Genomic DNA, 16782 nt, shown 5'->3' on the forward strand with positions numbered 1-16782 from the left:
GTCTGGTGATTTTGAGTTTATAAATTGGTTCCTATTGCTGCTTAGTTGCACCACATTTTTTATTAACTATAAACTTTGCATTAATTATTGCACTTTGGACAGAACAGTGCCCAGGTTGTTTCACAGACGAGAAACAGATTTAGAAAACTTAGCTCAATTATTTTACTTGAAGCTAACTGTAATTGAGGAAGGTGTAATAATGCTGGTGTTTGAGCAAAGTTAAGAATCACAACACCAGGTTATAGTCCAACAGGTTTATTTGGAAGTACGAGCTTTCAGAGTGCTGCTCCTTTATCAGGTAGCTGTTACCTGATGAAGGAACAGCACTCTGAAAGCTAGTGTTTCCAAATATAAACCTCTTGGACTATAACCTGGAGTTGTGATTCTTAACTTTACCCACCTCAGTCCAGCACTGGCTCCTCCACGTTGTGGTGTTTGAGCAGTCACTTCTGAAGACTACTGAGGTTGCACAGTTGAAAATGGAGCAGAGGGATAAAATGGCCAGCATCGGGGACAAATCTGAGGGAATGTAAGCGTAGGCATGATTTTAAATCTTATCTGTTGGGAGATAGAGATGCAATTAGGTCAGAGTTGAGGATGATAGATAAACAGCTTGCTACTTGACAATGTGGATTGTGGAGCTTTGAATTATTTGCCAGCTGTACTGTTGAAAACGTTTATTTATTGAGGTTGAGTTTTGCTGAGAATTGTGATCTTAACATCAGTTTGAGTAAAAACTTAGATCAGAAGCAGCTATGCTAGACATCAAAAATAGTAATGGGGAATTGATTACTAATAATCCAGAGACTCCGATAATGTCCTCGAGATCCAGGTTTGAATCCCATAATGGCAGATGATAGAATTTGAATTCAGTATAAGTCTGGAATTAAAAGCCTAATAATGATGATGATGATGATTGCCATGAAAACCCATCTAGGTTACCTACATATGGGGGACATTGCCAAAATTGGGAGGACTGTCTCTTAGCAATCACAGTGGGAGTGTCCAGGACCAGAGGGCAAAATCTCAGTAAGGTCATTCATTTAAGAGAAAGAGGAATTTCTTCTCCATGCGTAGTGAATCTGTGGAATTTATGGAATGGGCAGAGAGCTGTCGAGGCTGGGTCACTAAGAATATTCAAAGCTGAAATGGATTGATTTTTTTAAACAGTAAGGGAATTGAGGCTATTATAAAAACTAGGCAAGTGTAGTGTGATTATGAGCATTGAGGTCACATGTGACTCTTTATTTATAAATCAAAAGTACAATTTTTAAGATCTTTATCCCCAATTAACTAGCTGGCTTGCAACTCTAATTGTTTCCACTGAGTCAGCAGATCTTGTTTCCTACATGAATATGAATGTGACAATTAATTAATTGAGGGCTTTTGAAAACTTTAAAGTATGATTGTGAAAGTTTTGATTGTCCAGAATACTTCAGATGTCATAATTTGTGAGATACCATCCAATTGCAGCCAAACTACCTGAAAAGGCTTTGGAGTGAAATGGCTATTGACTTCTATCTACATACCTAGATAGATTTGTTAAGCATGGAGCAAAGTCATATAGTTCACAATATGAAGAAATTTTCAAAAACCAGTAGACTTATTTCAGAACGCATCCTACAGGGATTACTTGTGTTTTGTCCTTAATGAGACAGTTGTCCATGACATGAACAGATTAACGTTGTTACACCATCACTTTAAGGGGCATGGCTCCGGGGCCTCTGGAAAGTGACCAAGGACTTCTCAATATTTGTGGCTAGGCTAGTAAGGAATGCTTTAGATTACTGATCATTATAAGAAATTGATTCAAATAAGTTCTGCCATTATTGCTTGCTCATCTGGAACCAGCAAATATTCAACGTTACTTATGATGTGTATTTTCCACCATTCCTTTTAAGTTGATTAACTTGAACAAATCAAATTAAATTGTTGAATATTGATGATATAGTGGTCAAAAATTTTAAGTTCTTGAAAACTATTAAGGATGTCCTATTTATAATCATAAAACATGTTCAGAAAAAGTTTCTAAAATCGCTTTTGTTTTGCCTTTTGCAGGTGAAATAATCTGGTCTTTCGGCAACAATGCCATTTCCATTTGGCAAATCGCATAAGTCTCCTGCGGACATTGTAAAAAATCTAAAAGAGAGCATGGCGGTGTTAGAAAAACAAGATATCTCTGACAAAAAGGCAGAAAAGGTACAGTGTCTTAAGCATGTGACATCACTTCACAATATTTTTGATATTGAGTACAAAATGAAAATTTTAATAATGCTTATTTCAATCGAGCATTTTCTCTAGCTGCTACAAATACATGTAACTTGCTGTTGAACCTTTTGAGGTAGAAACTTCTTAATGTTGTAATGGTTATAAAGAGTCAAAAAGTTGTCAATTAAATGCTTTAATTGCAGTTTATTTTGTGCAAAATTTAGGCGAGCTGTTTGTGCATGTTTCTCTAACTCTCAAAATAGACCAGTGGTAAATGTGTTATGCTGCAAAAATATAAAAGTTATAATCTGAACTGAATCTGCATCTTGTCCTATTAAAGAACTGTCAATTTTCTAAACACTGCTGTATATAGGCTTCTCGTGCAATTAGCATGTTCTTGTAACTACTCAGGACATTTTTAGATGGATGTGCACCAAATCTTTATTCTGATTTTTCTTTTTTTAAGGGATGTGTAAGCCATTTTAAATTGAATAAATTTGTATATGGATCTTTTGATATTGCCTGTCAGGTTATCAGTAGTTTCAACTTGGACATTATAGGAACTTAACGAATTTATTTAACCCAGTGATAAACGGACTTCATTCATATTTAACACATTTGTCACCGCCTTGCCTCTATTCCATTTTGTGTCATTAGCTCCTGACAAGTGCAGAAAATGGCTGGTAACTATGAGTGGGAATTCATCTGGGCTCCTTAATTGATAGGAAAAAAATTCAGAGTTCATTAACCCATAAACCCAGAACAGCAGTGCTGTCATCTTTAACCAGTCTGGCCTGTAGAGTGTTCTCACTTAAAATTTCTCCAGTAAATTGGTTTCCCGTGGTAGACAGTTGTCAGCCAGTTCAGTTTACTGTGATTTAAAGGAATGGCTGAGCTAAATGTTTGCAGAAATGACAGTGTGGTTTGACAACCTTGCTGTAGTACTGTAGATTTGTGCTATAGATATAACCATGTCTCTCAACAAGCTGTTCCAGCGTATATAAAATATTAACTCCTCCTGCTAGCGTGGAAAATTACTACGTATGTTCCATCCACAAAAAAGTCCAAGTCAAATCCAGTCAGTCCTTTCACATCTCCATTGTTCAACCCTCAATCATAAGCATATTGGGAGGTGTTGTTGACACTGCTGTCAAGTGAAACTTGTTAGTAATAACGCTAATGCCTCATTTGGGCTCATAGAAGCATAAAATACGAATTAGGAGCAAGAGCATATGTTCTGTTGAATTCACTCCATTTAGCCAATCAGTTCATGAATGAACTTCAAAGTCAATTCCACTCTCTCACTCGATCTCTCACCCCACGTTCCTTAAAATAATCTAGTCAACCTTCATCTTGAATATCCTGGATGAACTTCTGTCTACAGCCTTCTCTGCTTTGGAGAATTTCAGCGATCCTCAAATCTGAGTGAGGTAATTTCTCCTCATCGTGGCCCTAACTGGTCACCACCTTAACTCGAGACATAAATGATCAAATTGAAATTCTGCTGCCGTGCCACATCCAGTTGTGAATTGGTGGAAAATTGAAAACACATTGAAGGAGACTTCACAAATATCCTCACTCTCAATGGATTGGGAGCTCAGAACATCAATGCAAAAGATAACAATCTTCAGCATCCCTGCATTCTCCAGAGGTCCCCCGTATCTCATGCCGGTTTTCAGCCAATTTGTTTTATACTCCACATGATATCAAATAGTAGTTGTAGGCACTGGATACTGCAGAGGCTATGGATCCTGACAACTTTTCAACAATAGTGTGGAAGATGTACGTTCCAGATCTTGTTCCCCTAGCCAGGCTGTGCCATTATAGTTACAATACTTGTATCTACCTTCCAATCTGGAAAATTAACCAGTTATGTCTTCTACTCAAAGAGCAGGATAAATTCAACCTAGTCAATAACTAACCCATCTGTCTACTCTTGATCATCAGGAAAGCGATGGAAGATGTCAACAAGTGTTGTCAAAAGAACATGTTTAGCCATAACCTGCTAACTGACACTTAGTTTAGTTTCTTCCAGGGCTACTCAGCTCCTGACACCATCTTGGTTCAAACATGGACACAAAAGCTGAATTCCAGAGTGGAGATGAGATCACTGCATTTGTCAGTGTGCCATCAAAGAGGTCTAGCAAATCAGGAGGCTGGGTAAACTCTCCACTGGTTGTAGTCCAAACCAGCACAGGATTGTAGTTGTTGGCAGTCTGTCATTTCAGCTCCGGGACATCTCTGAAGGCGTTCTTCACCATAGTATCATAAGCTTTAATCATCTTCAGCCATTTCATCTGTGACCTGTCTTCCATCATAATGTCAGAAATGGTACTGAGCATTGTGCTTTTGTAGTTTCCTTGCACGTTTCCTCATATTAAAGCAGTCCTTGTCGAAATGCAACAAGATCTGAACATTATCCAGTCTTGGGCTGATAAGTGACAAGTAACATTCATGTCACACAAGTGCAGGGCAGTGACCACTGCTTAGCCCCCGACTATCAACATCCTGGGAATTGCAAATGACTAAAAGTGAAATTGGACTAGCCATAAATATTATCTAAATAATCAGGTAAAAGACTAGGCATCCTGCAGTTAAGTTACTTACCATCTGATGTTCCAAAGCCTGTCCTCCATCTACAAGGCACAAATCATGAGTCTAATGGAATGCTCCCCACTTATCTGGATGAGTGCAGCTCCAACAACACTCGACGCTAGGCACCAGCCAGGATAAGGTAGCCTACTTGACTGGCACTAAATCCACAAACATTTACTCCTTCCATCATAGTACACAATGCTGCTGCTGTACAATCTGGAAAAAAACAACTGCAGAAATTCACCAAGGCTGCTTCGGCAGTGCCTTCCAACCTAGTTTCAAACTTCCAGCTCAGCACTGTCCCCATGAGTTGTCCGGACTTGTCCGACCTGCCTAGCTCCTTTTCCACCTATCCACTCCACCCCGACCTATCACCTTCATCTCCTCCCCCACTTACCCATTGTACTCTATGCTACTCTCTCCCCACCCCCACCCTCCCCTAGCTTATCTCTCCATGCTTCTGGCTCACTGCCTTTATTCCTGATGAAGGGTTTCTGCCCGAAACATCGATTTTGCTGCTCGTTGGATGCTGCCTAAACTGCTATGCTCTCCCAGCACCACTGATCCAGAATCTCATAACAACTACCGCCTAGAAAGAGCAGCAGTAGATACATAGGAACAACCACCACCCACAAGTTCCCCTCCAAGCCATTCACCATCCTGATTTGGAAATATTTTGTCTTTCTTTGTGTTGCTGATTCAAAATCCTGGAACTTCCTCCCTACTGGCATTGTGCACTACTTACACCAAATGGGATGCAGTAGTTCAAGAAGCATCCACCACCACTACCACCACCTTCTCAAGGGTCTCTAGGGATGAGCAATAAATGTCAACTGAGCTGGTGATGCCCACATTCTATGAATTAATAAAAATAAGTCCCTACTTCTAAACTGGTCAACCAGGGCAAAACGTTTTTCAGAATCCAGGCTGAGGGGTGACCTTTAGAGAAGGTTATAAAATCATGAGGGGCATGAATAGGGTGAATAGCCAAGGTCTTTTCTCTAGCTTGGGTAAGTCCAAAACTAGAGGGCATAGTTTAAGATGAGGTGAAATTTTAAAAAGGACCCAAAAGGTAACATTTTCATGCAGAGAGTGCTGTGTATGGAATGAGCTGCCAGAGGAAGTGGTGGAGGCGAATACAATTACAACATTTTAAAAGGCATCTGGATGCATATATGAATGGAAAGGGTTTAGAATGGGCCAAATGCTAGCAAATGGGACTAGGTCTGATTGGGATCTTGGGTCAGCGTAGTCGAATTGGACCAAAGGATCTCTTTCTCTATTCTGACTCTAACTACTGACATAGTATCGGTTGTTTTTCAATAGCAATCCGCTCCTGGACTTGGGTACAAAAATCTGAACTGAACTAGTGATGCACAGTTGGAAGTGTCATCATTGGAATGAGATGTTTCACTGAAACTCACGATCATCTTTGGAGGGATTGTGCAGGCATGATGGCCTAAGTGGTCTCTTTCTGAACTGCAGGGATTCTATGAACCTGAACCCTTCAGTTTTGTAATTGACTTTTCTTACATTTGAGACCCTGAGTTTTAACAAAAGTATTAATTCTTAAACTCAACCATTTTATTATCACTATTTCCCATGGGATCTTGGACCAGAAGATTAATTGACTATTTAATTCCAGGCCTCATTACAGGCTTAATCCAAAGATGACCTGAAAAGTGAATTTGACTGAGTATGGCATCAAGAATCTTGAATGCAATTTGAAGTCGCCAGGGATCCTTGATCTCTCCTCTGTGTGGATTCATGCTTAGCACAAGATTGTCTGCTGGAGGTCAGTCACCTTACTACCAGGATGTAGTTGCGGGTATTCCTCTGGGACTATCTTTCGCCTAACTATCTTTGTAATATCAATGAACTTCCAGCCATCATTGTGTTGGAAGTGGGGATAACTTTTTTTGAGTTCCATTCATTGTTATTCATACTGAAGTAGCAAAATCTGGGAGATATCCAGGAATAGGCTGCGACATTGATTCCACAAATCTGCCAAGCACTGTCAAGAGCTTAGATGTGTACAGGTTTAGTGACGCTTGGGGATCTTAAATCCATCCAGGACAGAGTTGTCCACTTGATAGTCATCCCATTCAACACGTTAAGCATTCACTCTCTCCACCATAGTGCAATGTAGTTGCAGTATCTGCCATTTAGAAAATGCTCTGCAACAGTTTACAAAAGCTTGTTTGGTAGCACAGTCCAAATTTGTTACTCTGCCACTTAGAAAGACCAGGGCAGCAAACACATAGGAACACCACTGCCTCTAATTACTCACCCAAGTCTCTCACTATCTTGGCTTTAAAATATTTTGCTATTACTTCACTGCTGCTGGGTCAGAATCCTGGAACTGCCTGACTGACACTTTCCCATGAACTGCAGCAGTTCAAGAAAGCACTGTCATTCACAGTGAGTAATAAGAATGGGCAATAAATCTTGGCTTTGGCTGTTAATGCAAAATATCCCATGAATTAATTTTGAAAACAGGTACAAGTAGATATAATTTCTTGAAATTACAATTCTTATAAAAGTTGTAAATACAACTGAGAATTTGGATACAGACTTGTCCGAAACCTTTTTGGTGCCAATCTTTTGGTTGGAGGCATTGACATGGTATGTTTCAGGATATTTGTCTTGGCTCAGTCAAAAGTACCTCTTGAATTCAGCATAATACTCTAGCAGGCAAAACAAATCACATTGCAAAGACGATATATTTGATTTAGTCAGGAAGTGTTTAATGTTGCCTCTGAGTCCCATTAACTGAACCTGCATTCCCTTGTACTGACATCTTCACCTTGAATTAAATTTAAGGAAAAATGGTGGTTGCACCTGGGTCAACAAGCTTAAAACCAGTTTAAAGAAAGGTAGTTGAAGTAATTGCAAGTTGAAAGAGATGGAATGATTTTCTGGTCTGAGCATTCCTCTTAGAACAACCAATGCTGGAAGTCTGCACAGTATTGGTGATTGGAGGAAGTGGATGAAAGCAAACAGTCACTTGCTGAATGTCTAATTACTGAAGAGAAATTAAGCTTGGCAGAGCCGGCTTAACTTGAAACATTCTGGTATTTGATGCAACTTGTCTTTAAATAAGCTTCCCTCTGAAGTTAAGAAATGTTGCCGGTGATGAGTGAGAATGCACGAGGACACAACGCTTGTTAAAGTGGAGCTGGTGAAATACCACCTTTCACATCCCTACAAGAATTCAATATTACTGATAAATGGATTTTATTTTTCAGGTTGTGCCTGTGCATTGTTGCTATTACGGTCTGTTGTGTTTAAAAAAAAAAAATTGGGATATTTTTCTCACTGGTGGCATGCGTATGTAGAGAATGTAGGGTATTCAAGAGCTTACATATTATATCTAAATATAGGTAGACATTCTGTCAGTTCTGTCAACGTCCCCCACCTCCCAAACCGCTCCAAACACGACACCTATCATACTTGCCCTCCAGGACATGTACTTTGGAAGAGAATTATTGAGGATTTGTTGGTTGCAGTGATTTTGAGTAGTCATTTTTATGCACTGTTATGAGGAGGGTGTGGCTGCAGGGGAGCTTCACCAGGATATTATCTGGTCGGAGTGCTTTAGCTTTGAAGAAAACCTGAGCTTATCCAGTCTGTCGTCTTTGGAACAGAGAAGGTTGAGGTGGACCCGATGAGGTATATAAGATAATTTTCTTTAATCAATCTGTGTTATGACATTTCTGAAGCAAGTGGGACTTGAACTCGGGCCTCCCTCCTCTGAGTAGGGACATACTACTGCATCATAAGAACCCTGCATTTAAGAACAAGGCAGCATCAATGTTTTGCTTGATTTTGAACTAGGTACCTCTTGCATGTTAGCCAATGTGATAACTAGTTCAACATTGAGCAAGATTATAAAGGGACATGCATAGAGTGAATAGAAAACAGCTGTTCCCCTGAGTTGAAGCAACAATAAATAACGAGGGCATAATTTTAAGATGGAAGGTTTAGATGGGATTTGAGGAAACATTTTCTCCACACAGGATTGCGTAGATCTTCAATGTACTCCTATGGAGGGTAGATCAGAGTGGTGCTGGAAAAGCACAGCAGGTCAGGCAGCATCCGAGGAGGAGGAAAATCAATGTTTCGGGCAGTCGATTTTCTTGCTGCTCTGATGCTGCCTGACCTGCTGTGCTTTTGCAGCACTACTCTGATCTAAACACTGGTTTCCAGCATCTGCAGTCCTCACTTTTGCCTAGCTCCTTTGGAGGGTAGTTGAGGTGGAAAAACCTCAACCTTTAAAAAGTACTTGGAGGAACTCTTGAAATAGTCAGAGATTTAGAGCAAAGGGGTCCCACTCGTCCATGCTGACCAGATATCCCAAACTAGTCTAGTCCTATGTGCCAGCACTTGGCCTGTATCCCTCTATAACCTTCTTATTTATATACCCATTCAAATGCCTTTTAAATTGTACCAGCCTCCACTACTTCCTCTGGCAGCTCGTTCAATACATGTACCACCCTCTGCATGAAAAAGTTGTTCCTTAGATCTCTTATATCTTTCCCCTCTCACCCTAAACCTATGCCCTCTAGTTCTCAACTCTCTCCACCCAAGGAAAAAGACTTTGTCTATTTATCCTATCCATGCACCTCATGATTTTGTAAACTTCTATACACTCGCCTCTCAGCCTCCGATGCTCCAGGGAAAATAGCCCCAGCCCGTTCACCTCTCCCTATGGCTCATCCTTCAACCCTGGCAACACCCTTGTACATCTTTTCTGAACCCTTTCAAATTTCGCAATTCCTTTCCAATAGGAAGGAGATGGGAATTTCACGCAATATTGCAAAAGTGGCCTAATCAATGTCATGTACAACTGCAACATGACCTCCCAACTCCGACTCAGTGCTTTGACCAATAAAGGAAAGCATACTAAATGCTGCCTTCACTATGCCATCTACATGCGACTCTACTTTCAAGGAGGTATGAGCCTCCACTCCAAGGTCTTTTTGTTCAGCAACACTTCCCGGAACCTACCATTAAGCGGATATGTCCAGCTCTGATTTCCTTTTCCAAAATGCAGCGCCTCACATTTATCTAAATTAAACTCCATCTCCCATGCCCATTGTGATTTTACAAACCTCTCTAAGGTCATCCCTTGGCCTCTGATGCTCCAGAGAAAATATACCAAGCCTATTCAGCCTCCTCCTATAACTCAAACTGTCCAACCCTGGCAATGTCCTCGTAAATCTTTTTCTGAACCTTTTGACGTTTCACATCATCTGTTCCATAACAGAGACAAGAATTGAATGCAGTATTCCAAAAGTGACCGAACCAATGTCCTGTGCAGCTATAACATGACCTCCCAACACTGATAGTCGATGTCATAATCTTCAAGTCTATGGACTGGAAGATGGGGTAAATTTAAATTTAATATAGTTTTGGTGGTGCAGATTTGATAGGCCAAATGGCCTCTTCATGATTATATGATTATTCCAAATTATCTAAAGTATTTTACATGCAGTGAATTATTTACTTGTGTGCTTACGTGAGTAAGCAAAGCAGTCTGTAATTGATTATTACTGTATTGGTTTGTTTTAAAGAATTGTTTTTCAAGCAGGCTTGGGAGCTCATCTGTAAAATTTTTATGAAACCCTTCCTGTCTGATTGAATATTGTTAAATGAACACTGCTTCCTGACCTTCGAAGTATCAGTTCTTTGTTTGCTTTAACGTTCATGGTATAGTTTTTCTGCTTCTTGGTTGTATCAATTTTTAGCTTGCCAGAGAGAATATCTGCAAAACCCTAAGATTATGATGCCTATCTTTCAAAGAAGCTTTTATTCTTTACACATCTGCAATGTATTCCAAAATAGTTTGCATCCAGTTAATTGGTTGTCTGCTTTGGCTCAATTGATAGATCTCTCCTTGGAATCAGAAGCTTTCATGATCCCAGAATTCTTAAGAATACTTGTGGTCTCACAAGTATTTATTTTCTTTTTGAAAGATATTGATGCTCAATCTGCTGCTTTCCAGAATTTGTACACTCTGCTTTTGTATTCTAAGAATGGAGATTTTAGAACTGAAATTATGCTAAAAGTGTCTTTTTTGATTTTTCAGTTTCTAAACCTTGATTATAAGCTTTAGCAATGATCAGCTTTCAGATAGGTAAAATTGCAAGTTTATTTCTATAGTTCAATACCTAGTTCTACTTGACTATTCATTACTGGTTCTTGAGACTGCTTTCCCAGTTGAAACTAGTTTTAAAGATAAGCATACAAACTGTTTGAGCGAAGCAAGAAATAGGAGTTCAATATGTAACAAAGAAATAATTATAGAAATAGACAAAATGTTGGTTTTTCTGATTTTCTGATGCTGCCTGACTTGTGTTCTTCCAGCAACACACCTCTCGATGTAGAAGATCCTGCCAGTTCTTTAGCTTATTTTTTAAAAACATTTCCCTACCTACATGTTTGATAAGAAGTTGTTGTGTTTTGCTGTAAAAATGGCAATCATCAGAACTGTTCACAACAAGTTATCAAAATAAAAGGAAACAACATTTATACTGTATGAGAGTGCTATTGTATGACAAATGAGCTCTGTTTGGGAAAATTGTTGCCATGAGGAAAGTGTGTGTTAATAACTGACAGTTATCTCCCAATCATGTTTAAATTTTAAACAAGGCAATTTGACTCTGGCTAATGCATTGCCTTGAAAAATGAACCAGAGAATAGCTGTTACCTAGTTTGCGTTGACACTAGTGCTATGTATATATTTTCTTTCAGTCTGCAAAAACTAGGATCCTATGTATTAATAATGTAGCTTCTGGAACATGTAAATGTATTATATTGTGAGCTGAGTGACAATCCTAAATAGGTTGTGAGCATAGTTCTTCCCATCCTCAAGACTATAAAGCAAGTATTGTCCATCGCAAAATTGCATCTGATCTCTGTTTCTCAGGGTAATGCCTAGACTAATCAGAAAGAGATTGGTGTGGGTATTCCCTTTGACAACCATTAAGTTTATTTTGGTGGAGCTGATACTTTGAGGGCTTTCTCCTAACTACATTTCCTCAGTGAAATTTGTTTTCATATTTTTTTTTAAAGGCAGCTGCAGGATCAAAATATCTCTTGTCCATGTCTGTTGGGTGATTCTCCAAAGCAGTAGGGTATGTGGTTAATATTTTTGGGAAAAAAAGTTTTAAAGAAAAATTCAGTTCTGGACTCTGGAATGTCAACTTTAGCCTGTTGCGGAACTCTTCCTGGATGTGACATTTATTGGATTCCAAATCCAAGAATACGTATTGAGGAATACAGTTTGCCTTTTTCAAGTTCTGCGAAATCTTTTGAACAAGATTGTGATGCTGCTAGCGATGGCTTAGATGTTGAATTTGTTAGTAGAATAGTTGTTTATCACCTAAGATCTGTTTTAATTTAGTAGATGAGAAGCTTATTTCATTCCACTAGACATTATCATTCAGTATGCTGAAATGGTGGAAGATTGACCAATAGAATTAATGTCATTGAGAAGAAATCATCAAAGCTGAAATTGAATTCACAGATGCAGAGACCAGTTTTATACTTAAATGAGCAGCTTTTTCAATGGAAAAAGGTGTTTGTCATCTGAATAGAGAAGCGTAAAGTAACTTGAATTTATAAATATTTTCTAATGTGATGATACTACAGCCTTGAGGTGTAATTTTTCCTTTTTTTGAAAGCAGATTTTAAGGCAGAGGTGACAAGATGTCTATTAGAAACTCTCAAAATAAACAGTTTGTGAGGCCTTGGTTTTTTAAAACTAAGTTTGATCAGTAGAAGTGCCTGAATGGGTGTGCTCAAGCTCAAACAGAACCAGGATTTTAGTTTTAGCTTTCAGCAATTGTTGCTGGGATCTCAGCAAGATTTCGAAGCTGTAATACATCTCTCACTGCTACACTCTTGACTTTACTCTCGATGCTTTTCTTCCTGGGCTGTGAGAATTGCATGAGACAATCTATTTTATTGACATTGCTTTTTCCAAGGTATGTTTAAGGGATGTTGCTATATTGGAATAATTAATCAGTAATAGTTACTGTTTCTATTATTTTAAGCGTTTTGATTTTTGTATTTTAAGTATGGATAAATTATTTTGCATAACATTGAGTAGTCTGACCAATTGAATTGCATCTGGAACACAACACTTCACATTTACTTTTAAAATTAGAAAGCATTAGGGTCTTGACTATCTCCTGAATATTTTGAGGGATGTTTGGTCTGCTCCATAACTGTTCAGAGATGTAGTGACACATCTCTGGAAGAAGTGGGACTTGAACCCAGGCCTCCTGACTTAGAAGTTAGGCACATTATCACTGCACCATGATGACCATTAAGCTGTCTTCATTGACCTGCTTTCCTGTTTTTTTTAAGTTAGTATTGTTAAACTAATATAGATCTTTTCACAATTACTGTCATTTACTTGCCTATTGTTGGAAATGATTACCAGGATATTTGGAGTTAAGACAATAGTTTATCCATGGTTTTATCAAGTTGGTGGGAATGAATATAGACAGCAAAGTCTAATGCTCAGTTTGTTTGCCGTGTATATGAGAAGAAAAATCATCCTTGGCTAATATGCTCATCAATCTGTTTGTATGTGAAGCTTTTGGTTCATCATTTCTTATTGTTCCTGCCACAATCATTATCGCTACACAGCTTTGAAAAGGCTCACTCTATTGAAGTCTAGCTTGGAAGGAAGAGCAGAGTATATAATTAGCATTGGTTGCTTTTCATATTTTTTATGTACATGAAAAACCTTTTGTACTGTCAAAGTTCTTGTGTTTTGCTTAAAGCAAGAAAAGTGACACCAAAGCCTTCACTTGTTCTTTGTCATAGGAAAGTTTATTGACAATATAACAAGAATGGTGCCTGAAATTAATGTTAGTAATATAAAATAGAAGAGGAAGAAACAGATTCCTCTTTTGTTTTTGATGTGGGTAGACTTGCTTTTGAATTTTCAAGACATTATCGTGTTATTTAATGAAATTCTCAAATTTGCCTAAATCTATTGCCAGTTTTCTGTTTTGTGCAAACCCATGCTGATTTTTTTGGTTCAAATATTTGAACTCTTATTTTTGGTTTATCAGTTTACATAGTTGCAATAATTGCTGAAGCTGTAGTCTCACATTGTGCTGAAAGTGATGCATTACTCATCTCGTGCTCTTCACATGGAAATTGCTATCAGATGTTGGGTATAGGGTGCTATGGCAGATGCTGTCTACATTTAATAAGTATGTGCTCCTTGAGCAGGTGTGTTATCTCAGAATGGAGCAATTCGTGCAGCCAGATGATCATTTGAGGGGTGGAGAAGCAACAGATGTGGTATTCATGCATCTTACAATAGATGTATATATGAGGCAAGTAAACCATAGCATTTTTGTAACTCTACAGAAGAACTTATTTAAATACTGGTACTATATTTCCTGTCTTTTAAAAACAAATTTTTACAATTTTTTAAAGCATATGTACCAAACTGTGGACTTAGGGAAGATAGGGAGATGAAGGGGAAACAAGTTTGATCAGTAATTATTGAAGACTGTTATACTGTATTTGAGTCCTAAATTTGCTTTGTTCAGTAAATTCAGTTACAGGCCAGAATGTGTAAGATTAAATCAATATTGCTTTTGTTTTCACCGGGTGAGAAAAGAGAGGTTGAATTGATGGCCCATTGTCTGAATGAAAACCATTCTGTATTATTCAGAAAGTTAGAGATTATTTTTGGGAGTAACTAGCAAAGCACTTTGGTCAAAAAAATGGCTGAATTGGGTAAATTATATAAGATTGTTTATGGTTTAATAATCTGCATACAGTATTCATTTTTGGCAAAATGAATATTGTACACAGATTATCAAACCTCCAGTCAGGAAACTTTGGTGATCTTGTCTATGGTTTGTTTAAATTGAGCTTGTGTGTTTTCACTGCAGTCTTAATGTTGGGTTATCCTTAGAGGGTAAACATCTTGCTAATTTGAATAACGTTGAACTTGTGCAAATCCCTGAACTGCAGAATATAACTTGGCATTCTGTCCAGTTGTACATCAGACTAATCTTTGACTGTCAACATTTGTTTATACTTTATTTTGCAGTTTATAAAGTTAGGCTAGGTTTATTAATTTGGATTTTTGCAGAGCCTTCAATGTTCTGAAAAAAAAATTAAAAAGTATCACTAAAGTGGGCTTGTGCTGATTCAATCAGTTAGTTATTCTGAGAAATGTCAGCACTTGCCATCAAACAATTGCTACAGTTGATGGAAAGTTACCTTCGGGCATTCGCATTACCACTGTGTTGCAGTTAAATCGAGAATCTGAGTTATTTCAGTAATTGAGCTGTTGCCACTTAACGGATGGTCTTCACAATTCAATACATCCAATTAAAACTTACCCTTCCCACTCCACCCCTGAGAATCATATTGCACATGGGATCAAGTGACTCCTAAAGAATGTCTTGTGGTCTCTTATAAAGCACGATGAGCTGTTTCCAAACACCTAAAACCAATTTGGAAGGATTAAAGAGAAGAATGGTAGCATTGTCAATAACAAATAAGATTCTCTAAACACTTACTTCAAAAAAAATTTGAATAATCGAATGAGTCGGACCGTAGGGTCTGTTTCCATGCTATTTATCTTTGAACTTATAATCAAAGAATAGTTCACTAACATGGCTGTAGCATGAGGGAGATTGGACTGCTTTCTGAATTTAACCCTGCACTGATACTTCACGAATGTTCTTGACCATAAGTGCTTTTTGTATAACCTTTAAGCAACCATAATGAACTTACTGCATTGTATCTGGCAATCTGTCACATTACTCCCTCCTTGAACAAGGGAACAGAGACAACCCTAGAAATTATAGATCTGAGCCTTTCTTCAGTTGTGGGTAAAGTGTTGGGAAGGGTTATAAGAGATATGATTAATTTATAATCATCTAGAAAGGAATAAGTGATCAGGTAGAGTCAACCAGTCATGCTTCACAAACCTTGAATTCTTTTGAGAAGGTGACCAAACAGGTGGATGAGGGTAAAGCTGTTGATGTGGTGTACAGAGGAACCTCGATTATCCAAAGGAGATCTCAAGGTCCTGATGGAAACATTATGTCAAAGAGCTGCTTAAATCCTGATCACTTTTTTTGTTTACAGGTACAATGATCAAAAACTAACTCGGCTCACTGAAATGCTGCTGAGAACAGTCCTGGACAATCCAGGCACCGTCTCTAAATGACTGACCACCTGCCCCTCCCTCTCTCCCCACACTTTCCCTGGTGTTCTACATGGGGATGAACCCTGAACCCCCCTTCCCCAGATAATCTCTCCAACATTGTCTTGTACAGGGCAGAGATGGAACCTGTCAAAAAGGTATCCGTGTGTGTACACGAGATTTGGAGACTTACCCCACAAAGGCCATAGCAGTCTTATTGTTGTACAGTCTGGCTGCCCTGGTTGGGGGGGTTGGATGGTGGGTGGGGATGAGACTGAACTGGGTTGGGGTGGGCGGGCGAGGGGCGGTGTTGGACGCGGGGGCGGAGGAGATGTGGGGTCTCTCACACAGTGTACTTTTGCCTTGTCTCCTGAATGGGGAGCAGACTTCACAGAAAACTCCGAGCCCCAGAGGAAATCAATTAACCGAATAATCAATTATCCGAATGAAAAAGTGCCTGCCCATCTCGTTCGGATAATCGAAGTTCCTCTGTATATGGATTTCAGTAAGGTGTTTGATAAGGTTCTCCGTGGTAAGCTATTGCACAAAATACAGGGGCATGGGATTGAGGGTGATTTACGGTTTGGATCAGAAATTGATTAGCTGAAAGTAGGCAGGATGGTGATTGATGGGAAATATTCATCCTGGAGTTCAGTTACTAGTGTACCGCAAGGATCTATTTTGCGTCCACTGTTGTTTGTAATTTTTATAAATGACCTGATGAGGGCATAGAAGGATAGGTTAGTAAATTTGCAGGTGGCACTAAAGTTGATAGAGTTGTG

At 38.8% G+C, this 16782-nt stretch overlaps 1 protein-coding gene across 2 annotated transcripts in view; it reads left to right on the forward strand.

Moving 5' to 3' along the window:
* cab39 (calcium binding protein 39) overlaps positions 1–16782 on the forward strand; it is a 67353-nt gene that overhangs the window by 27426 nt on the left and 23145 nt on the right. For both annotated transcript variants that reach the window (XM_060834879.1, XM_060834880.1), the window contains exon 2: positions 2059–2199. In XM_060834879.1, coding sequence (XP_060690862.1) covers positions 2086–2199 — 114 coding nt within the window. In that variant the 5' untranslated portion in view covers positions 2059–2085. The remainder of the gene's footprint in view (positions 1–2058; positions 2200–16782) is intronic.

Source organism: Hemiscyllium ocellatum, chromosome 13 (genome assembly GCF_020745735.1).
Source record: "Hemiscyllium ocellatum isolate sHemOce1 chromosome 13, sHemOce1.pat.X.cur, whole genome shotgun sequence".
Lineage (NCBI taxonomy): Eukaryota > Metazoa > Chordata > Chondrichthyes > Orectolobiformes > Hemiscylliidae > Hemiscyllium > Hemiscyllium ocellatum.